Source organism: Andrographis paniculata, unplaced genomic scaffold, assembly GCF_009805555.1.
Source record: "Andrographis paniculata isolate CXL003 unplaced genomic scaffold, ASM980555v1 Contig60END, whole genome shotgun sequence".
NCBI classification, from domain to species: domain Eukaryota; kingdom Viridiplantae; phylum Streptophyta; class Magnoliopsida; order Lamiales; family Acanthaceae; genus Andrographis; species Andrographis paniculata.
In genome coordinates, this window is record NW_026137596.1 from 1,281,099 (window position 1) to 1,304,340 (window position 23,242).

General features: G+C 35.1%; 4 protein-coding genes and 2 long non-coding RNA genes across 9 annotated transcripts; 3 read left to right on the forward strand and 3 right to left on the reverse strand.

The window, feature by feature from the left end:
* Nucleotides 1–74: 74 nt before the first annotated feature.
* Nucleotides 75–2,765, reverse strand: LOC127259580 (uncharacterized). Its single transcript, XR_007840515.1, has 3 exons — nt 2,618–2,765; nt 2,192–2,300; nt 75–979 (listed from the first exon to the last, which is right to left on the reverse strand). It is a non-coding gene; the product is annotated as an uncharacterized LOC127259580 (long non-coding RNA).
* LOC127259579 (uncharacterized) lies at nt 1,834–2,865 on the forward strand. Its single transcript, XR_007840514.1, has 3 exons — nt 1,834–2,118; nt 2,206–2,329; nt 2,660–2,865. It is a non-coding gene; the product is annotated as an uncharacterized LOC127259579 (long non-coding RNA).
* A 3,201-nt stretch (nt 2,866–6,066) lies between these two features.
* On the forward strand, nt 6,067–9,843 carry LOC127259634 (two-component response regulator-like APRR5). The gene is made up of 8 exons (XM_051287101.1): nt 6,067–6,554; nt 7,020–7,181; nt 7,266–7,396; nt 7,476–7,637; nt 7,751–7,922; nt 8,019–8,337; nt 8,632–9,313; nt 9,450–9,843. The coding sequence occupies exons 1-8, from the start codon at nt 6,317–6,319 to the stop codon at nt 9,546–9,548; spliced, it is 1,965 nt and encodes a 654-aa protein (XP_051143058.1). The 5' UTR covers nt 6,067–6,316; the 3' UTR covers nt 9,549–9,843.
* Nucleotides 9,844–9,928: 85 nt separating this feature from the next.
* LOC127259635 (uncharacterized) lies at nt 9,929–15,479 on the reverse strand. Of its 2 annotated transcripts, none has more exons than XM_051287103.1 (2): nt 14,376–15,479; nt 9,929–10,099 (listed from the first exon to the last, which is right to left on the reverse strand). In XM_051287103.1, the coding sequence occupies exon 1, from the start codon at nt 15,299–15,301 to the stop codon at nt 14,390–14,392; it is 912 nt and encodes a 303-aa protein (XP_051143060.1). In that variant the 5' UTR covers nt 15,302–15,479; the 3' UTR covers nt 9,929–10,099; nt 14,376–14,389. The 2 variants fall into 2 exon arrangements, with proteins under 2 accessions (XP_051143060.1, XP_051143059.1); XM_051287102.1 differs by lacking the exon at nt 9,929–10,099 and adding an exon at nt 10,501–12,267 and having other exon boundaries at nt 14,376–15,478.
* LOC127259636 (NDR1/HIN1-like protein 26) lies at nt 11,614–12,608 on the forward strand. The gene has a single exon (XM_051287104.1). The coding sequence runs from the start codon at nt 11,614–11,616 to the stop codon at nt 12,247–12,249; it is 636 nt and encodes a 211-aa protein (XP_051143061.1). The 3' UTR covers nt 12,250–12,608.
* Nucleotides 15,480–16,038: 559 nt separating the features above from the next.
* LOC127259633 (uncharacterized) lies at nt 16,039–20,887 on the reverse strand. 3 transcript variants are annotated; one of them, XM_051287100.1, is made up of 6 exons: nt 20,731–20,887; nt 19,855–20,529; nt 17,800–19,361; nt 17,402–17,593; nt 17,093–17,270; nt 16,039–16,970 (listed from the first exon to the last, which is right to left on the reverse strand). In XM_051287100.1, the coding sequence occupies exons 2-6, from the start codon at nt 20,495–20,497 to the stop codon at nt 16,216–16,218; spliced, it is 3,330 nt and encodes a 1,109-aa protein (XP_051143057.1). In that variant the 5' UTR covers nt 20,498–20,529; nt 20,731–20,887; the 3' UTR covers nt 16,039–16,215. The 3 variants fall into 3 exon arrangements, with proteins under 3 accessions (XP_051143057.1, XP_051143055.1, XP_051143054.1); XM_051287098.1 differs by having other exon boundaries at nt 20,706–20,867; XM_051287097.1 differs by having other exon boundaries at nt 19,855–20,868.
* Nucleotides 20,888–23,242: the final 2,355 nt, after the last annotated feature.

The following is a 23,242-nucleotide window of genomic DNA, read 5'->3' on the forward strand; positions in this document are numbered from 1 at the left end:
AATCTAAACAAGTGTTTCGTGAAAACTTATATTAACACAAAAAAAATACAATAAATAAAACATTAGATATATTTATACAAATTTTTACTATATGAAGTATAACTAACCCTAACCACAAATATGTCATCATCTACATTTTTTTTTTTAATTTATCCAAAATTTTATCTCTCATCATTAATTTCCAAAATACCTTTATATCTAATATGTTCATTAAAATTCATATGGAGCAGCTCATATCAACATAGTTCTCTGGACTGAGAAAATGCAAAAAAAAAAATAATAATAATAATAATAGTGCAAAACAAATACTCGTAGAGAAAAGAGAGATCTGGATGATGCCTGAAGGCTTCGCCGTGGCAATCCAATTTCCAATATGCTATCTTTCGCACCTTCCAGATCCTTCTACCAATTTCCTCCTACTCCAACTGCACTTCTCCTATATATTTCCTCTTCATTCTGCTCCTTCTCTGTGACTTGCAGCTCAATTAATTTCCTCAGAAGATAAAAAAGAGTTGGTTCATGACGACGAGATCGATTACCTCAGCGTTCGACGCTCCCTGCGCCGAGAGTGTAGGCTTCTTCTCCAATTGGAATCCGCCTGCCGCCGATCCTAAACAAGCCGCCGTGAAGAGCGATGGTCCGTGCGACAAGTCCGATGAAGCTATGAAGAAATCGCCGCCGCCGCAGGATCGACGTCGGATCAGAAGGAAGGAGCCGAGGTTCGCTCCGGAATTTGACGGAGTTCACTGTTTTGAGACTATAGTTCCATTTTGAGATATGATATTATAATATTTTTCACTTTTCGTTTCTCTGTTCCCTAAACTTTTAGTGAAAGGGGGAATTGTAAATTTGTGTATGTATATATATATACAGTGGACCAAAATTCCTTCTTCTCAATTATATCTTGATTTTGTTTTGAAGAAACCCTATTTCTTCAGCCTTCAGGCTTTGGTAGGGATTTGAATTGGTGCATATAGGCCTAGTATGACGATCAAGATGCCCAATATCATTAGACCATCATTAGAATTTATATATACACACGTTAATATTGTTGTTATGATATAATTAGCCAGCACATCAATGACAGCATACGAAATACAAAATTATTTAACAAAAAGACAAAATACAACAATATTTGCATATGAACTAGCAGATAACAGTTATACAACTGTTAATATCACTATTACAATTTATCCCTATATATAAATAGATTATGGGTATGTTACTTTTTAAAAGTTTGGAAAAAATTTGATTTGAGCTTGGTATTAAAATAATGTATGATGAGATATTCGGTATTAAAATAATGTATGATGAGATATTCGAAGAAAGGAAAAAGTGTATTTTTTTAAGAAAATATATAATCCAAATAATAGATACATATGATTTTGATGCAAAAGAAACATAGCCTATATATTGACCACAATAGCATTCTTCAGCTTTGTTCTTTCTAATTTTCTTATTACATGATTTTCCAAAAAATTTAATACATTATGCTTATTACTATTTGTATATTTAATACACGATTTCCTGTATTTTATATAAAAAAAATATATTTTCCAACAATTTCATAAAACAAACACACCCTCCATATTTCAGATCAGGATGCTACTAAGATTGCAGCACAATAGCCTCTGGATAAACTTGGTAATATGCTTGACCAAAAACACAGCAAAAGAGAACACAAAAATCATATGCAAATCAAAAGTCATGTTTTTGCAGTTCTTGGTAATATAATACTATAAGAAGGGTTGCTTTCACAGCCCACCATTGTTGCTTATGCTTATCCATCCATCCAGTTATCTGTCCTAAAAGGCCCTCATACTCTTATGTTTTTTCTCTTTTAAAATGAATCTTTCTTGCCCTTAACAACACCCATTTTCTCCACCACACCAACATCTTATCCTTACCTTCACATCTACTTAATGCTTTAGATATATTTTGGTTCAAACAAGACATGTATGTATATAGATAGATAGATATATCTCACTCCAGTCAGAGATTCTTAAATCAATTAATATGGCTCCTACATTTCTCTACATTACAGCAGCCGTATCATCAGCAATGGGGTTTTATTTTCTTGCCAGAGATCACCCAAATGTTAACAAGACAATTAGCACTGTAAGTATAAAAATTACAATTATAAACGCTGCATAATATATGTTTTTAAAAGAGATAAGAAGTGGATGAATACCTCGAGTAATGTAGGCGGGTGGAGGTGCTTCAATGGCAGCACGAGCGAAGGAGGAGATGATAATCAAGCGCAAGCCCCCACAATTGGCCCCTCAGTTTGACGGATTGTTCTGCTTTGAAACCATTGTTGAACATTGATGTAAGATTTTCTTTTGAAATGCTTAGATTCTGTTAAGGCTCATGAATACCAACAGCAACGTTAAAGGAGACAACAAATTATTTCTTGTAGATCGAATAAGTATTTTCGTAATTGTAGTTTGGATTCAGTTTGCAAAACAGGCAGCAGCGTCGTATTTCCCTGTTCTTAATCGCGTTTCAACTGCGAAGTGAAAGTGAAAAATTCATAACCCTAGGGATTTTCACTTAATATTTTTTGGTCTGCGTAAATTAGAAATGAGCATCATTGAGAAATATTTCAGCAATTTACCTCACACCTCGTCTTAATCGTCTCCCTCGTTTTATTCATCAGATCTCTGACTCCGCCGTCGCAGATGTCCCGAATTTCGTCGAGCGCGCCCCTCCGAATTATGGCGGATCGTAAGGGAAAACCAGAAGATGCAAGCGGCTGCTCAGATTATTGTGTGTTTGGATTTTTTTTTTATTTTTTTATTTTTTTTATGTTTTTTATAGTTTTGATTATTTTGTTGTTCGTTATTAAGAATAGGACTCCCTCAACATTTGTTTTTGTCACTTGCTTTTTAGGTGGGTAGTATTAAGCATATGATAATTTAGAAATTAAGTAACGTGATAGAGAGAAATATATATTTTATTATTTTATTTGGATGATGTGATGGGATAAAATGTGGAGCAGAAATTATGTATAAATAATTATTTTTTATTTTGAAAATATTGTATGGTGTTTGGAATATACAAAAAAAAAAAATGTTTGAGGGTGTTTTGGACAGAGGGAGTAGCTGACGTTATAAAAATAATCCGGGAGTAGGATGCGGTTTAAATATCAGTCGGAAGTGCCTCCAGTATTAAGCCAAAAGATTTTGCAGATAATTTATGGTTACATGTAAAATGATTTGCAATTTAGAACTATGACTACAAGTGAATAATAATAATAATAATAATAATAATAATAATAATAATAATAATAATAATAATGTATGAGATGTATGGTTACATGTAAACAATCGTCCAGCTATGAATTTTCATTTCATAAAAAATAAAAATAAAAAAAATAAAAATGTAGCAAGTCCAAAGTCTGGCAATTTCTATTTTGAATTGTTTACTCTACGAATGTAATCAATAATAATAATAATAAAATATCACATTTTGTTGTATCATCTTGAGTGAACCCAAATGAAGTCCAAGACTTGCCTATTTATGTATGAGATGACACATACAATCCCATTGCTCTCCACGTAATAGGAAGATTCAACCGATAGTTCATCCGTTCCAATACAATAATTTTATTTACTATTTTTGTTCATTTCAAAATAATAATTTTATTTTCATAAATAATTATATCACTATAAAATTATTCTTATTTTTTCATTTTATTACACAATTGCCACAATTTTTTACACTAATACACTCACAAGGACAAAAAAAAATTTTACACATGCTTTTTACAAACTACCAATATATATATCAATATATCTTAAATGTCGTGTCCAACCTAATTAAAATTATATTTATAAGACATAAGGGAGTACTACATTTAACAAGTAGCATTCCTTATTCTTCTCTTTGTGATAATTTTCTCTTTTTTTTTTTTTTTTTTTTTTTTTATGACGTGGTAATTTTGCATGTAAAACCTATAATATGTAAAGTTATTGTTAGAACATTGATGTAAATAAATATAAATATGCATGCATTTTTTAATATGTGATATGATTAATATTTATTAAAAAAAAATAGATATATTTTGTTTGAATAACAAAAATAATAACATATATACTGAGAAAATGGAAATGGACAGAAGTGATACAGAAGTGATATATAAGTAAAATGAGGGACTGGTGTATTTGTTTGGGGGATTGAATTTTAAAAATATATTATTCATTTCTTTTTTTTTTTTCAAAAAATATCAAATCAAATATCTATTTTTTATTTTTTATATCATACTAAAAATCAATTTTACATTCAAAACATTACATCAACACCTATTTATATCACATCATACTAGTATTCAAATTCAAATTTTTTACGATTCAAATCTCAATTCAAAATCCAAACCCCCAAACAAACACACCCGAATATTTATTTTTCCTTTAATCTACTGCTCACTCCGTCTCAAAAGTATAGTCTTATTGTATTTGGTACAAGATTTAAGAAATATTGATACTATATTGATCGTTGGTATAAAGTAAGAATAAATTACTTTTTTGCCACTGTGAGTATATTAGTGTAAAAAGTAGTGGCAATTGTGTAATAATAATAAAAAAGTATTGATACTTTTATGGTGATATAATTATTTATGTAGATGAGACTATTGTTTTGAAACGATAAAAAATAGTAAATAAAAATATTGTATTGAGACGAGTGAATATTAAAAAGAAATTTAAGCCAATACAAATGGAATAGAAAGAAAGTAATTTTAATGATACGAAATCAAAAGTAAATAGAACTTTGATTTTTCTTTTTCCATTTATTTATTCTTCTATATTGATTAAAACATCATTTTTAATATAAAATGATTAATTAAGTATCTATTTAATTCAAAATTTTATATACATATCTACTTTATTTTTACTATATCCCAATATAATATTAATATTTTTAAAATTTTATAAAAAAAAGTAAATAAATATTTAATTATGAGATGGATGAAATATATAAATACGAAGTAAAGATATTTGTTTGCATGCTTTACGCTTACACAATAAATTTATTATTTATTTAAATAAAAATAAAAAGAAAAAAAAGAAATGGAAATATTTGGATGAGGCCCAACTCCCAAGCAAGCAAGAAAGAAGTCACTGTCGTCCAGTGGGCTTCTGGAGGGAAAAGAACACACGTAATGATTAGATAACCATTAGAGAGAATTAGACAACCAACTAAAATAGCCTTAGGGTTGCCACGTGTCGAATTCCTGTCCATTAGACAGCTGAAAATATCTTCCTTATAAATATCTCCACCAAGTTTGTATATTTTAATGTTATGGGATTGGGCGTTCAATTTCGTCCATTCATCCCCCAAAATTTTTAAAAATCAATTTGTGCCACCAACCAAAATTACCCAATCCGAATTATATACGTCAACATTTAATCATTATTAATAATATTATTTTACAAAATAAATTAAAATAGACAAAACTCAATGGCCCCTTTACTTTCGGAAGAACGTGGCCAATTGCCACCATTCGTAGGAGTTTTCTAGACCGGCTGTGTCATTATTTGCACTTTCACCCCTCTACTTGTGTATTTTTATGCATATCGCCCGTAGATATTTTCTTAACATCTTCAAATTTTTGGTTTTTTTTTTTTTTTTCTTTAAAGCTTAATTTTATTTTTAAGTACAAACATTTAGGCTACATCTACTTAAATATTTGATTTTTTTTTTACTTTTCATAATATTTTTAATAAATATAGCATCCAATATATTCTTTTTATTAAAAATATTACGCTTAAAATTTATTTATATCACATATAAAATTAGTTTTTTACTCAAATTTCAATTTTTGTTGAACTTTATTATTAGTATGACATAATTATCGTTTGTTAAATAAAAATAACACTTATTCTATAATTTCTATTGCTTTGTATGGTAATTAAGATTGATCATGAGTTTGGACTAAACAGTTTGCATTGGAGTTTAAGAGGGGGTGCGATATAAATTAAAAGTTCTCAAGGGGGTGTAGTGCAAAATGGTTTCAACGGTCCAATTAAATAAATAAATACTGACAAGACAAACTGGGCCGCATGCAAATGCAATATGCTTATACGGAGGAATGTGAGCCATCAGATTGGAGACGGTTAAAGACGACCACCATACGATCAAAATTCAAGAAATTGCTCGCCGCTAGTTTTAGATATTTTCGTTGGTTTCGCGGAGGCTGGTGCAGGAGCCAGGGGGAAGAGGAATTTGAGAAATCAGGGACGAATTTCCAGACAATTCCAACACATACAAGCTACAGTTACTGATTTGTGGGTTTATTATTGGAAATCGGCTAGAAATGGAAGAAGTTGCGGTCAACAGTCGAGGTGAAATGGAATTGGAAGTTGAAGAAACAGAGATTGCTCGCGCGGCTGAGACGAACAATAATTCGAAGAAGATTGTGGCGGAAGGGGATTCTTCAATTGTGAGCTGGGAGAGGTTTCTTCCGAAAGTGGTGGTGAGAGTGCTGTTGGTGGAGGCTGATGATTCGACCAGGCAGATCATCTCCGCTCTTCTCAGGAAATGCAGCTACAGAGGTTGGTTTATCTGTTTGATGAAAATTTGGGGGTTTATGTCCTTTTGGTTTGGAAAATTAGGGCAATCGATTGATCTCTTGGATTTGAGATGTGTTTGTGTTGGAGAGTCTCCTAATTTTCCGATTGGTGAAATGGTGTTGATCCTTCTATCGTTAACTGATGATCGAGGTTTATATGTTTTTGAAAATACATATTCTCATTAGGAATGAATCGCCTAAAAGTTGCTTAATTAGTTGAATATGTAGCTTCTATGGATATAATTTGGGAGTGCTTTGTTATGGTTAGGATTTAATATTGAAGAATTCCTTGATGAGAGCCATTTCCATGGAGGGAAGCAATTTCTGTTATGGTGAAAGAAGCTAGGTTTGGATGATAAAAGCAAAAAATGTCTGAAAGAGGATATTGTTTTTGTTGATTGTGTATGTATGAGAGAATTTGACTAAACCTCCATTTTTGTTGAAGCAGTGGCTGCAGTTCCCGACGGATTAAAGGCGTGGGAGTTGCTGAAAGTAAGGCCGCACAACATAGATCTTATATTGACAGAAGTTGAATTGCCGGCAATCTCTGGATATGCACTTCTCACTTTGATTATGGAGCACCAAATCTGCAAAAACATTCCAGTAATAAGTAAGATAACTTCATTTCAATGCCGAATTGTTCATCATCTTTGTGGCGTTCTCTGTTTCAGATATAACTCCATGGTTAATGCAGTGATGTCCTCACATGATTCGGTGAGTACTGTTTACAAATGCATGCTGAGAGGAGCAGCTGACTTTCTTGTTAAGCCGGTCAGGAAGAATGAGCTGAGGAACTTGTGGCAACATGTCTGGCGGAAACAAGTTGTAAGTTTGATCGAGCTTGCCCTGCTTCTATGCTAAAGTTATTTCCCTTTAAGCTTCTTATTTTCAGATTGCTTTTCAGTCGAATACTGGCGCTGGTCTTGGTCCGCCATTGGAGGGTGTAGCTCAAGAAAAAGATGAAGCAACTGCTGAGAACAATGATGGTAGCAACAATCAATCCAGTGGATGTAAGTCATCCAGTCAGAGAAATAAGGAATACATTGAGAAAGGAAGTGATGCTCAGGTACCTCATTTTTTATGGCCCGATTCGTGTACAGAATCTCGAATAACCTTTAATGAGGGAAACTGTTTACTGGTTCGACACTGACAAAAGCATTCTCCTCTTCCACATTGCAGAGCTCGTGCACAAAGCCAGAGCTGGAGACTGAAAAAGAAGACACTGATAATGCCCAGCACATCTTGCTGCCAATGAGTGTTCATAATTTGGCAGACGATGTTAAAATTCCTGCGCAAGAAGATCGTCACCAAGAAAGTAGAAAGAGACATATGGAAGATGATGAGAATGGAGGTAATGCTTGTGTAGGCCTCCTGTCTTCTGATAAATCTTTTTACCCAAATGGTTTGCTAGCATACTAATTATCTGCATATTTGGCCTTAAGAACAGATTTGCAGCCAATGCAGAAGGTATTTTCTAATTACACCGCAGCAACACAATCAGCTGAGAAGTCGCGCGTTAACATGGATAGTAATAGTAATCATGTTGTTGAGAATTCTTCGAGAGGAGCCATTGACTTAATTGGTGTTCTGGACAATCAGCACAGAGGTACATTTGGAAGTCCTCAGGCCAATTTTGCTACAAAAAGTTTCGAAGGTTCTCCTCTGTTGGATCTTTCTTTGAGAAGATCAAATCCCAGTGGTTCTGTGAATCAACAAGATGATGACATGCATAAGCTCAATCACTCGGACGCATCGCCATTTTCAAGGTGAGCTGTTTACACTGTTTAGTCCATTGTAACTGAATCTTCTTGCATACGTTAAAACTCACTCCATCTCACATTTAAAAGCTCAAATACTTAAATAGGACTGACGGGAAAAGGAATTTTCCTAGAAGTATCTTGAAAATTTCTTGAATATATTGGGTGATTCCAAAGGTGAAGATCCAATTTTGTGGGAGAAAATTAACTCATTGTAAGGCGTAAACAATTAAAACATTGAATTCTATATTACACATACCTGACAGAAGGGGTTTTTTTGATGCTGAAATAACTCTGGCGCAGGTATATAAGCAAGCCATTGCAGCATCACAGCTCCATGTCTCCTCGGACCTGTAATCAACAAAAGGGACACGACGCTCATGGCCCGTCAATAAGCTCTATGGCCTCAATTCTTGAAGAGCAGCCGGAAAATGCATTCTCATACTCTCAAACTAGAGAAATATCTCACCCAGTTCCAATCAGAGGAGCGAGACTCGAAAACTTGACGAATGCCCGTGGTTCTGCAGTAGCTTCAGTGTGTAGCAGACAACAGGGCCACTCATCATCGCCAAGCCCTGGTGCAGCTCAACATTCAGATTCTTTTTCACGACTGAAATCACATCCATTTGACAGCCAGCCCTCAACTTCTCATCAATTTCATAGCGTGGTGGATCATCACAATATCAATATTTCCATCGAGCAGACAGACAGCAAGCAGTGCAAAAAACTAGAAATACCGGAGGGTCAGGGGCATGCTGCTGCACCTGCAAATGATCAAAGCACTAATACTGGTTTCTGTAATGGCAGTGCAAGTAATATTCAGAGTGCGGGGTCGGGAAGCATTGGAAACTTCAATGCAATTTCAATCACAAAAGCCCCTCTAGAATGCGGCAGTGAAGAAGGATCTTCTCATCGATCCATTCAAAGAGAAGCAGCTCTTACAAAATTTCGGCAGAAGAGGAAAGACAGATGCTTCGAGAAGAAGGTACATTCTTGTTATAACCTTATGATTAACTGTACTAGTCCATTGTTTATGTGCAAACATTATATATCATGACAGTAGCAAAATTCTTAAAAAAACAGTGTGAATATTTGTAACCAATACCAAATTCTGCTGACAGGTGAGATATGAAAGTCGGAAAAAGTTGGCTGAGCAGCGCCCTCGCGTGAAGGGGCAGTTTGTTCGCCAAGCACCCAATGATACCCAACCCGGGAGTTAATCGGTTGGTTAGCTCCTCCATGTGATCCTGTAAGAAGTGCATACACGAACAAATTTTGCGGTAAAGTAAATTAGACTGATCAGTTAGCTTCTGATTTCCTGTATTCTTTAGTTTGTTGTTAACTCTTAGAGAACACAGGTAGTTTGTTGCTCATCTGTTCGATGATTCTAACACCGATATAGAGTGTCTGAATCACTCACTGCACAGCTGTTTTATATATATGCTTCGTTTGTATATTTTTGTTTCTTTGTAAAACATATATATATACCTACACATGTTCTTGTTGCTGCTATCATATTTGGATTTCAAGACAAAAGTGTATAAGGAACATATGCATCAATTGCAAGTATTTACATTTCTAATTTGATCCCTTTTTTTGAACTCTTTAAATATTTCTTACCCCAAACACAAATCACTTGGAATTATATGAAAAAGGAGTTGTGCACCTTATAATTTGGCAGCATAATATATATATAATTCTGGAAATATAAATTTGTGGGCAGTTTACTTTCTCCTTTGATTAGCTGCTAAGGAAACTATTTAGTGTGCACCTGTGATCCACAGAATTCAAGAAATGATATTCAGTGGGCATGCCAGGGCAAATACAAGCAGCCAAATAACCATTTGATGGAAATATCAAATTTTGATAAAAAAAAAAAAAAAAGTGCAAGTAAGGGCCTTATCTTCTTACCCATCATCCATAATATATAAATATATATATATATCATAAGAGTGGTCATTTTCAGGGGTGCCAAAGTGCCAGCTTTCAGTGGCAGCAACAATTCATTCTACTCAGACACGGGGCTAAGTATAATCCACCCCAACGACCCCACCCCACCCCACATATGTATTCATGATTTTTATTGCAGGAAAAGAGGTAAGTAAAGAAGTTGGAAAAATAACAAAATGAAAAAGAATGCTAATTACAAAAGAACAGTAAAAACACAGAGAAAAACAAAAGATCTTTTAATCATTAATTGAAGCAATACAATGACATGGTCCCAGTCTTGGGGTCCAGAATCATGAAATTTACATGGGACATAAATTCAAACATGGTTAACTTGATTTCAGACATCCCTCAGACTGAATCATGTGGTTGGAAAATAAAGAATTTACCTTTATTTCCAAAAAGCAAGCAATGAGAGAGCAATACCAAAAAATAAAAACAAAAAATAAAAATACACTTATTGGGTTTTTCCAAGTCAAGAATTAACCAATTTCAACCATGCATTTGCTGGCAATGGCAAAGCAATAACCACAATAGTCCAAACAGAAAGAAGTTGAGCTAGTATTACATAGACACCTCTACTAATGTTCACCTAAACCTCCCTTTTCCCTAATCCAAAAGCAATAGCACAATGTCAATCCTTCTTCATTTTTTTTTTCTCAGATTCTCTCTCTCTCTATATATATTGTGCAAAGATAAACAATCAGATTTAAGGCCCTTAATTGAATTCTCAAATGTAATCTTCTCATTCAATCATTGCAGTTTTGGAGAGCAATCTCTTTAGCAGTAGCACACTTTCTTCCCCTAAACTATAATGGATTGAAAAAAAGGCTATTAGCAATTCCATCTCTTACCACTTTATAAAGTGATTAACTTTCCCCAGCAATAATTCTAAAAGTACTATGATTAGATTCCTAGCAAGGGCAGAGAGGACTCTCTTTTATCTCCATGAAAATTGATCTACAAGATTTGTGTGCTCCTAAAGTATATGCATGACCGTAAAGTTGATGCATATTCATGAATCATGATCAATACGTATGTAATATGTTCCACCTACGGCATAGATCACATATCTCCAAAACTAAATTTATCAATAATTTCAGGAGGTGCAGTATCCAAGTTTAAGGTGGAACTTTTACAGTAACCTCCAAAGATTTGAACTTCAGGTAAAACTGAGCTATCAGAAAATTTAAAGGTACCTTTTGCATTTCAAGAACCTACCCCTTTATTAACCCCTTCATTTCAACTTCTTTCTTTCCTCAGCTAAGCATATACCGAATCCCCCTCTTCAATCTTTAGCTTCTCTCGTCGTCTCTACTGCTCTCCCTGTGCCTGCAAATGTCTCAAATAAGTGAAAAATCTCCGAAACACTGCGCCGAAAAGAAAACGATCAACCTTAAAAAGTACTTCAAGAAGAAGGGCTTCTTCTACTTCTCCACATTATTCTTCTCACTTCTGTCTCTCATATGCCTCCTTTGGTTCATTCTCCATCCAACAAAGCCACAGTTTTCACTCAAACAAGCTGATGTGAATCAGCTTAACCTCTCGGGCCCATCCCTCCTGAATTCCTCGATTGAAATAACTCTCCTATCCATCAATCCAAACAAGAAAGTCGGAATATACTTTGATGAGTTCTTACTTTATGCATCTTACAAGGGTCAGAAGATTACTCCAGACACTTCAATCTCTGCATTCTATCAAGGGCATGAAGAAATAAACCTGCTTAGCGCGTCTTTGGTCGGAAACCAGCAACCTGTGGCCCCGTCTTTCGCTTATGAAGTTCAACATGATCAGCACACTGGAAAATTAGCTCTTAGCTTCAAGGTCATGGGCAGGCTCAGGTGGAAAGTTGGAACTTGGGTATCAGGAAGGTACAGGTTTGTTGTGAACTGTATAGCAATTATGCCATTCGGGCGTATACCTTCGCCGCCCTTGAGTTCTGGGCAAGGTTCACAGTGTTCTACTACTATGTGAAGAAACTTGAATTCATGCCTACATGAAGGGTATATAAATAAGATGCTTTTCCATAAGTATTGATTGCCTAATACAGTTTCTATGTGTAAAGTATCGATGCATGTGCTTGTGGAGATGATGTGTTTGTGCTGAGCCAGCCCAGTCATGGCTTTGAGCTCAAATTTGGATGATGGGAGATAAAGAAGTAAATTTGTAGAGTCCTGGTTAGTTCAGCCATGGTGTTTCAATGGCTCCACTGGTTAGAGAAAGATGTAGCAACCAAGAAATGTAATGGGATTTCAAAGGTTGGAAAAAAGAAAGCTGTAAAAGGAGGGAACTGTTATTTACTAGTGCTGTATTTGATTGAAGAATTTTCCGTCCTTGTCAACTATTGCAGTCTATTTTTAATACTAATAACAATACATAAAAATGAATATGTAGTGGACCAAGTGTGTTGCTTGGACCCTACATGTCACAGACTCATAAGTTGATATACTGCCCTTTTTACTCTAATTTTGAGGTTAGTTCCAAGCCCATGTAAACAAAGTAATTCTCCTAAAATGTCTTTGTAGGACATTATATTTAATTACCGGTACAAGCTTATGAGTCTTGGCAAACTTAGGGATCAAATGTCTTGTTAGAGCATTCATGATCTTCTTGAATTAATGAAGTTATTGAATCTTAAAGTAGCTGACTAATTGGTGGATAGTTAAAACTAGAATCTTTGACCCTGCTTAATTCTCCCTAAAATAAAAGCAAAAAGCAAAACATAACAACCAGTCTAAGTTAATGTGAAAAGCAGATTTGGGGGTGGAGATAAAGAAAGCTAGAAAAGAAAATACCAATTCAAAGAAATGTGTTTGTAAAGGAGCTTTGGGTCCATGAATGTGGATGAGAATTAACCCATCAATTGACCAAGAAATATTTTACTTACTGCTTCCAGATATGAAGGCATTCTAAGGTTTCTTTATCTTCTTTGGAGATGTAAGTGCTTATTTTAAAATGTTGAGTTGCTTAATAATCATATGCACATAGCTCATGCGAGAAGATAAACAGTATCCTATGAAATATTGATCCCAGTATGTGAAAAAGCTATTTAACTTTTTAGAGATATCAAGAGGTGGCTACATTCTACCTAATTTGTCCCCACAAAAAAAAAAAAAAAGCAGGAGCTTGCCCAGCATGGACAGAAGTGCCAAGCACTTAACCAAGAATTGCACTAAAATTATCGTCACTGAAGGATACGTGAACCGAGCAATCTTCTCATACTCAGGTTTCGTGTTTTCAGGTTTGATAATGCGGGGTAAAAAAGTGAAAATCGGTGAAAAGTAAATGTGGCCATTCTAACTAGTGGAGGAATTCAACACGATTAGCATTACAACACATTTGTGGGTAAAGTATGCCAATCCTCAGATCCAACAATAATTTCAAAAACCCAGACCAGATATATTGTTATTACAAAATTTATGTGTACAAGAGATCCAAACACATGCGAGAGCCCATTAATATTAGTTAAAAAAAAACTTACTATTCGAAAATTTGTAAATTTTCAGCTGTCAATACTCACTACCACAGTTTAATTGGCCAAGAAGGATGTTTCTCCAGAGACAAAACTTAGTCTCTTTTTCCACAATAAATTCCAAAAAAAAGTGTACAAATTTATCTAATCAAAAAACTTTATGCTCTTTCTTGGATGTCTACAAGCTACAATCCACATATTAACACACATCGAATAAAAGTAAAATATCCATAACTGGATGAGAACATCAAAGAGCACATGCGCCATCTTCGTTCGTAACAGACCAAGTTAGGCAGCCTTAAACTAATTCAACAACCTCAAATACTAGGATGGAAAAGAAGTTTGATTACTCTATAATCCATGCCAAAAATAGATTTTATAATGAAACCCCACCTTCATCAGCATGCCAAAATTCCTCAAATATTACAACCACCAAACAAATACTCGCAACGATATCAGAACAAAGCTATGCCCTTATTTCATATCAAAACAACACAAGGCATTATCTTTTTCATCTCATATAAACTACATGTATAAAAGAAGCCACAAAAAATTTGATTCAGGTTACAGGTTAATAGATATGACAAAAATCAGTAACGTATGCCCAAAACTCAGCCTCGAAACTCACCTCTTACAGAAAACTCATAGAGAATTCAAATCCACCCACTTCCAGAAGTGCTTTTTACATGAAACTGCAGAATCTGTTGAGCCATTGTCGTCCACAGATGCATACTCATTCACCTCCTCAGTACAAAACTCGTCAGCTTCCGGCAAGCCTTCAACCTCTGCGTCCACCGTATGCAGCACATAACACGCTGGCAATCCTGGATAAGATGCTGAAACTCTCTCCTCAACCTTTTTGACATAGGACGCCGGAAGAATTTTCACTTTCTCGTGAATTCCATTACCGCCATCACCATTACTGCTGTCAGAAGCATTTTCGAGAGAGGCAATTTGCGGTAACGATCCTAGTTCCTCTTTCACGGCGCGGTAAACAGCAGACTCGACGGATTCACCTGGTTTCATTTTCTCTGACAAAGGACGACAGCGATGTCTAACTGCGCCATCGGAGAGCTCCTGGTGCGATTCAATTAGGAGTTTCCCATCGTTGCGAACGATTCTCACAATTACAACCTCAACTGTACGAACAGGCGGTACGGAGTCGGCCAACAACGTCTCACCTTCGGCGATTTCGAGCCACAAATTGTGAACATTTTTCGTGCCTGGCTTGACCCCCCAGGAACCAAATAAATCCGCGGATAGCCGCGGCTTGAGCCAATCGGAGAGCGACTGCGGCGTGGCGAAGGGCGGAGGAAGACGGCGAGGACTCCTTGGGCTGGGTTGACCGGTGATTGGAACAGACATCTTCGGGAATTTGCGGAGGTTCAGGGGGCAAGAGAGCTTCGAATTGGAGGGGAGAAAGAAAGGGGGCGTGGATTTGGGGGTAGTGGAGAAGAGCGTGAGAATAGACACGGCGGCGAAGATGGCGTCGGGGAGGGCGGCGGGCTTTTGAAGGATGAGGTTGCGCGGCGGTTGGGGCGGCGGCGGTGGCATGTCAGCGGCGGCGATTAGGCATTCATGGCGGTGCTATTCTGGAACGCAAATAAGAGGTTGGGATCCATGGCTGCTTTAGGATCAGATTTTAAACAAATATTTATTCATTTTTGTGGCGATGAATTTCAAGTGGAACAAATTCCTCAGATCAAATCAGTGAACTAAGAAACCACACCACAAAATAAACGGCATGGCAGATTTGTTTATTTATTTTGTCCCCTAGCCGTACAGTTTTTAGGGCCTTGGCCCAAATTTAATGGGCTATTGGGCTTACACTAGAAATGGATTTAAGAGAATACTACAATTTCTCCTCCTTTGCCTTGTGATACACAACTATACCACTATCAAAAGTATTTCTTTCAAACACCTACAAATAGACAAATAGAGTTGTTATACGAAACAAGTTTACTGTACAAATATGATTTAGTTGTATAGAATTTGAGTTAAAATATCGATTCAAACTCGACTGGTTAGACTCAAACTCAAGTTCTGATACAAAAAAAATTGCACATGCTACTATTTCAATTAAACTACTCACAAGCTAAGCTCTTTTGCAGAATTTAATAATTCTTGAACCAAACTCGGTTCGCCTATCTATATAAACAAGTCAAGTCAAACTATTAACGAGCAAAATAGAGCCATTCAGTTCACTAACAGCTCTATCATTCCATACCTAAAGAAATGCTGCATATCTGCGTAAAACGTATTCCTTAAAAGCACACTAGAGCGACCATGAATCGGGCACGGAATTATTTAAACACCATTCGGAATTATTTAAACACCATTCGACAAAGCCACCATCATTTGCACAGAACATTCATGGCCCACAGATTAGGTGTAAACAATTTTCACAAACTTATTTCACAAGGAGTGCAGAGAAAGAAAGAGCTAAAGAGGTGGGGATAGGACCTCCTTCATTTCTTCCACGGAACTTCGTCTTTCAGTACATGTTCCCAGTCTGAAGAACTGCCGCGAGACCCAAAGGTATCTCCATTTGTTATGTTGCTGCTGTTGAATGGATGCATTATAGGGCCATTCACGGCAGAGAGATGAAATTCGTCAATGAACACGCCAAATCTGCCTTCAACAAGACCAAGACTGCCAATTTGATCAGGCAACTGAGCCGCATTCAGGTTACCATGGACTGCCTTGGATTGTTCTTCTCCCGCGCCAACTGTTTTTGAGTTGTCATGACATGACATGAGGATATTTAAGCGCTTCATGATAGAAGGTGGATGTACCCCATCAATCTTTTCAGGTTTACGCTCCTCTTCCATAGTAATCAAATTTGGGTTTCCTTCCCGTGATTTAAGGATATTGAATCTGGTCATAACAGAATTCGCATGCTCACCATCAACCAAATCAGTTATGTGTTCCGCCTTCTCTTCCACATCTACTGATTTTTTATTGCTCTCAAAGGATTTCAGGGCATTGATTCTGTGCACATCAGAAGGTGCATGCATACCATCAACCATCCCAGGTTGCCATTCTTCTTCCACATTAGACGATGTTTGATTTTCTTCTCGAGATTTCAAGATGTTTAATCTCTTCATAACAGAGGCCTCAATCTCATTACCATCGCCACTAGAGGTAGAATAGTCCTGTAAAGTGGATTTGAGATTTGTTCCATCATAAGTCTTGGGAGGTACCTGGGAGGCTGTTGATAGAGCTGGCAAAATGCAAAACTTGAGACATCATTTTAATGATATTTAAAATTTCTAGCAAGATTGAAAGCTCTGGATTAGATGGGAGAATAACATCAATTAGCTCCATCATCATATAAAATCTAACCTTGTGATGCCGTAAGTCTACTTTCTTCCAATAGAATCTTCATCCTGTCAAAACGAGATTTATAGCTGGTGGAACAAAGTTTAGCTTCAGCCTCAAGCCACAAATTCTTGAAAAGAAATGCTTGTGGGTGCAATTCTTCGTCAAGATGGAAATTCTCCTCCAGTATTCTTTTTATAGCCTGCAAGGATGATGACAATAACAAAATGGACAGCAGAAGACAGGTCTTATGAAGAACTATATATAAGTATATTCCTTAAAATGAACGTTCTTCTCTCATAACACTGCTGATATTGACAGCAAAAGGCATACCTTGGCCACATCATCATCTCCTGTCATGTCTAAGTCATCCACGAAGGGTGAATGTTTTAGAAGTTTCTTATCTTTCTTACCACATTGACCAGAAAAATTGATACTTGCGATGTCTTCACGCATAACCCTGGACTCAAGCTTAAAGTTAGAACTCAAAGGTTCATTTGTTGCATTATTTTCCGAAACTGCTCCCTGAAGAAAAACAATGACATGTATTATTTGCAAAAGAAGGAATTAAATCTTTGTTCCGGACAAGATGCATTAGAACCATTGGGAGAGCAGAATAAGGATTAATGAAAAAGCATGGCATGATAAGGCTAGAGTTATCTGAAATGAATTTAAACAGAAAAACACACTACTGTCCATGGTTGTTACTTAAGCCGACAAATTGGACATACCAAATCACAAGACTCCCCAAGTTCTTCAGAAGTGCCTCCGACAGGTTTGTTTGATTTTGGCTTATCAGTTGCTGGGATATTTTTTTTGCTCAAACACAAGTCGAGGTTGCTTATGGTATATTTGAGAGATTCAGTACTTTCTTCATCAATAGAGTTCACATGATCTGAGAAATGAAACAGAAGCAACTCTGAAAGGTTATGCATTGTCTTAATGATTGTTGGCACATGCAATTCAGGATCGGGCAGCTTAGGATGCTTATCAGCAGTATCTTGAGAAGCAGGTGAATCTAGAACCTTCTCTGCTGCATGCACTGCGACATCACCACCTTCACAGGCATAAGTTAGGTTCATGATCCCAGCACCTTCTTCATCAACTAAATGCTTGGTGTGGCAATCTTTCGTGTTAAAAACAGTCAAGTTTCTTGGAGGGGCACAATCATTTCTCATCATATTCAGATCAGCACTGATTGTCACACCTTCATTGTTGGTTGTGGTTGAAATCTCATGACATCTTGCATCATCCAATAAAATCTGTTCGCTACTCGAACAAAGAGCACCAGTGGCCCTCCCCAGTTTATACGCATCATCCATTCTAGAAGATTCACTTTGACTGCTCTTGTTGACGTGACCAGATTTCTCAGAAGAAACACCATCACAAACCACAATTGAATGTAGATTTTGATCCTCTGCTTGATCAAATCCACAATATTCACCAAAAAATTTCCCAACATTTTTTTGGGTGCCAAAATCGACATCAAATTGTGAAATTTTAGAAGATGGTGCACCTTTCCAACATGGTGAATCCACTCCCAGATTATGAGTATCTGCAAAATCTGAAGGAGCATCAGCAGAATCATCTACGTGAGAATTGTCCCAAGCAAGAGCAGAACCACCAGAGAGAGTCAGAGGTTGTAGCTGAGGTACACATCTTGTATTAATCTTGTGATCAAATACTCCGGTAGAACACAAACTTGACATATCTTTTACTGAACCCGATGGAAACAGACCACTCCCCTGCTTAGAGAAGTTGATAAGGTTCTCAGGGTCATTGTCATTGATCTTGAAGCTTGATTCCATACCAATATCCTTCTTCTTGGACGGATTGTAGCGACCACAATCAACATTCTGAACACCTTCATTGTTTATATTATGAGCTTTATGAGAGAGTGGAGCTTGGGTGACGTCAACATTGGTTGCAGGAGGCGGTCTAATGACTACTGTAGGAGAAGACCTCAGTACTGAAGGGCCAGTAAAGGCTGTGTCATCAGGTCTAATGCATTTGTGAAATGGCGTGTATGAACTCTTATAGTTGGGGATGCTATCCATTTCACCAAGTAGGTGAGGAGGATGAGGTTCTTGGTACATTGCATCGGATTTCATGATATTTGCCTTCTTTGCATCATCAGAAAATAAGCAAAATTCCTTTCCAATATGCTTGTCGTCCAAGTTTCCAACATTTAAGGCTCCAGAATGGAATTTTAAGTCAGAACCCTGATTAAATTTTGTATATGAAAAATCAAATTCCTCTTTAAACTTGCTCCAGGTTCCAGTGCTGTATCCTCCTGTAATAGAGTTACATACACAATTTACATTTACCAGGCAATAATATACAAATATCAATAAAGCAATCACAAAGAAAAGTAAATAGATGATGGAACAGATTATCATAATTTGCTTAGAAGAACTACTGATCAGAACAAACTACTATTAATAGATAGCAGGTTGCTTCCAAGCTCAAACCATATTCAACTGAATTTTTCCTTAAGACAGTTCAGAATCTTCAGATAACATAAATACAATGGAATAAATGAAAAAAACCAATGTCTAGTAGATGGCATGAAAAAACAAAGTTGATGTATGCCAGTGCAGGGCAGTTTGCCAGAACATAAACAAGCATATCTCATAGTTGGCAAACTTAGCACTGGGGAGGAACTACATTCCACCAGGGGAACAGAGTACGGGCAATCATCTGAATTGAGTATTAGCAAAATAACAGCAAAAGGGTAGCTGCATATCATCAAAACGTCTAAATTTTACTGGATGATCCATGCGTACCTCGGTCAAGTTGACTGTGACTATTAGAACCACCATTGTCATAAAAGAAGTTCCTATCAGGTTCTACCCTTTTCGCCCTCTTCCCATCATCGAAACCCGAACTATGGCCCCACCGAGGTCCATACGGCAAATCAAACGAGCTTCTAGTATAATCAAGCTGAGATGTATGACTCGTTCCAGCTGCAGGCCCAAAATTGTATTGAGACCCCTGATTTGGGACCAAAGGAGTGTCTTCCTCAACCATCGGCGAATTATAGGTGGGATAATAAGGTTTAATTTCACCACCATAAACAAAAGCACTGCCTGATGCTTGGGTTCCAGGACTGGGGGCAGACCACTGCCCACTGGATAGGCTCATAGGTGCAGGTGTTGAAAATCGATAACCATCAGCTAAATGCACTCCAGTTTCCCCCGTGGAACGAATAACAAGCTCAGGTCCAGGGGCCGACGGCCGCGCATATTCCCAGGCATGGCTAAATGGTTCAACCATACTAGGCGAGTCCGAGTAATGCAAAAGAGGGCTCGAATTGAAATTGGGGTTTAATCTATCAACAGTAAACGGAGGGGCTAAAGCTGACAGATTCGAGCTCGATGAAGACGAATTCCCCCCAAATCCACTACCCATGGAACTCAGATTCATCATTGTTGGAAGAACAACAACCCACCGATCAATACCTGGAACGAAAATTCACACCCGTACAAACTGCGTACCAATTTAACTCGAGAATAAAAACAAATAGGGCAGAAACAACGATGATCAACAAACGCACCGCCACATGGCTCTAGAAAAATTCAGTTAACACACCGAACAACAGCAATAAAAATAATCGGAATCAATATCGAGGCGATACCAGATCGAGAAGGGTAAGAATTGACCTCAATTTCTCCAATTAAGTCTTCGCAGCTCCTTCCCAGCGAAGTATCTACTCACCGTCGAAGTGCAACTACTGCGACGATTGGTATTTTTTTCTTTTTTGACTTTCGATGCGATTCTCGATTGCGTAGTATTTTTATTTGCGCCGTACCCCCTTTAGTTAGCCATAATCTCGTTTCCCATCCCCCTAAAACTTAGCCATAATACTACCCTCCATGTACAAAGGTGTGTTGTGTTTGTTCGAGGGATTGAATTTTATTATTCATTTAAATTTTTTCACAAATTAAATACCTAATTTTTTATTTTTTATATTATATTAAAAATCAATTTTACATTCAAAATATCACATCAACACCTATTTATATCACATCATACAACTATTCAAATTCAAAACTTTTACTATTCAAATCCCAATTCAAAATTCAAACCCCAAAACAAACACGCTCAAAATATATATTTACTTTTGGCGCGCTCTTTAATGGGTAGTTAAATATAATGTAATGTGAGATATTTAATAAAATATTTACTTTGTAATTGAACGTTTCAAAATATAAATATGTATGCTTTCTAATTGGAAAGAGGGAGTAGATATTTCCTCTGTCTGTCAAATTTATTCTCACTTTCATTTTTTGTTGGTCCGTTAAATTTATTTCATTACTGCAAAATCAACAAATCAATATTTCATTATTATCTTCCATTCAATACTTATTTATAATAAATATCATTAACTTTATTACAATTTTTTTTTTATTTACTTTAATTTCTAAATAAATTTTCAAAAATATTTTTAATTATTTATTATTTTTTTAATAAAATTTTTTTTAAAAAAAATTTTTTACTTCGTACCAGACTTAAATGTGCTAATTTTAATAGAAATAACCTAAAGTGTGCTAATTTTAGTAGAAGGCGGGAGTAATATATTAATATGCTCTTTGGTCCCAATAAGTGTTTCTATCAAATTTATTCATCATGATTACAATTTACAGCAGTGTTTGTGGAACCGGTACAATGATCAAGAATGGGTCCCGCTCTCTTTATCTTCGTAATTTTAATTATTATTTTAATTAATTAATGAGCATGTGATCCAAAAATACACAAATAAATAAGGACCACATAAATAATTTAATATAAAAAATTAATTATTAATATAATATTTAATATGACATTTTAAAATAATAAAAAAAATTAATAAATAGTAAATGAAAATAGATATACAACATAGCATCCTATCTATCATATGTCGACATTGTTAAGAGTCTATAGACTATATATACTATTATCTTCATTTGTATTTAAGTTACATTTATTTTTTTATGTTATTATGTATAATATTATAAATATTTGTATCATTTTTTTTAATAAATATTATTATATTATAAAATATTAATAAAAAATATTTTATTATTATTTTTATATTATATTTTAATATAATAATTAATATTTAAATATCAATATATAAAAAATATATAAATATAATCCTTTCGAATCGAACAGAAAATATACTCCTATTTATTAAAAAAACTCAATAATTTTTCTATTGTATAGAAAATGGAAATGTATAGGATTACCAAAGGACTCTACATCATTAGTTTATCTCTTATAATATATCCTCCGTTACACCGGAATTAAAACTATTTGATTAGGGACACAGTATTTAAAGTGAAGATGTTTAATTAGTTAATAATAATTAATTATAATATTATTATATTATTTTTTATATAATTAATAATATTTATAATTTTAAAGTAAATTTAATATATATAATTAAAAAAATTAAAACATATGTTTAAATATTTAAAAATTATATAGCAATTAAAAAATATATGCAATATAAATATCATTTAGCAGAATAAAATCTTCTATAATACAAGTAAATAAATAAATATTTTTGTTTATTTATAATTAGCATAAATTAATTGTATAAAAGATGTGTAGTTTTAAATATAAATAAAAATATTATTTTTTTGAAGAGAGAGATAAAAATAAAGGGGTTTTGAATTGGTCCTAATGACGTTGTATGTTACGTAATTAATTAAATTGATTTATATTTGTTAAATATATTTTGGTTTAATAATTTTTACTAAAAATAAAAATGTATCAATTGTTACGAGACATGCAAAAATAAAAATAGTGTCAATTAGGGTAGTACAGATGAACTATATACATAAGTTGTGTTTAGTTAATTTAGATGTTATATTTTATAATGATAAATTAGTTTTTATAAAAAATTATAGCAATTACATATTAAAATAATAGCAATAATAATAATTTAAAGATAATATAACAATAATTTCATTCTCACAGTAGTACAGTAAAGGGTGATAATATTAAATGTGTAAAAGAAACAAAAAAGATGAATTTAAAAACATATTCAGGCAAACCAACATGATGTGTTGCTGCCAATTGGTCAGACTATGAGTATACGATCATTTTTACACTCCATTTAATATTTTTAATATATATACAATTCTTATTATTTTAATTAAAAGATACTCCCTCCGTCTCAAACAAGAT

What these genes read in the sequence shown, in the direction of transcription:
- LOC127259634 (XM_051287101.1), top strand. Translation starts at nt 6,317, where the DNA reads ATGGAAGAAGTTGCGGTCAACAGTCGAGGTGAAATGGAATTGGAAGTT. An exon ending in ATGTCTGGCGGAAACAAGTT is followed by an intron (nt 7,397 to 7,475) that starts GTAAGTTTGATC and finishes ATTGCTTTTCAG; the next exon opens with TCGAATACTGGCGCTGGTCT. An exon ending in GACGCATCGCCATTTTCAAG is followed by an intron (nt 8,338 to 8,631) that starts GTGAGCTGTTTA and finishes ACTCTGGCGCAG; the next exon opens with GTATATAAGCAAGCCATTGC.
- LOC127259636 (XM_051287104.1), top strand. Translation starts at nt 11,614, where the DNA reads ATGTCTCAAATAAGTGAAAAATCTCCGAAACACTGCGCCGAAAAGAAA.
- LOC127259635 (XM_051287103.1), bottom strand. Translation starts at nt 15,301, where the DNA reads ATGCCACCGCCGCCGCCCCAACCGCCGCGCAACCTCATCCTTCAAAAG.
- LOC127259633 (XM_051287100.1), bottom strand. Translation starts at nt 20,497, where the DNA reads ATGATGAATCTGAGTTCCATGGGTAGTGGATTTGGGGGGAATTCGTCT. An exon ending in TCACAGTCAACTTGACCGAG is followed by an intron (nt 19,362 to 19,854) that starts GTACGCATGGAT and finishes ACTCTATTACAG; the next exon opens with GAGGATACAGCACTGGAACC. An exon ending in GAGATGATGATGTGGCCAAG is followed by an intron (nt 17,271 to 17,401) that starts GTATGCCTTTTG and finishes TCATCCTTGCAG; the next exon opens with GCTATAAAAAGAATACTGGA.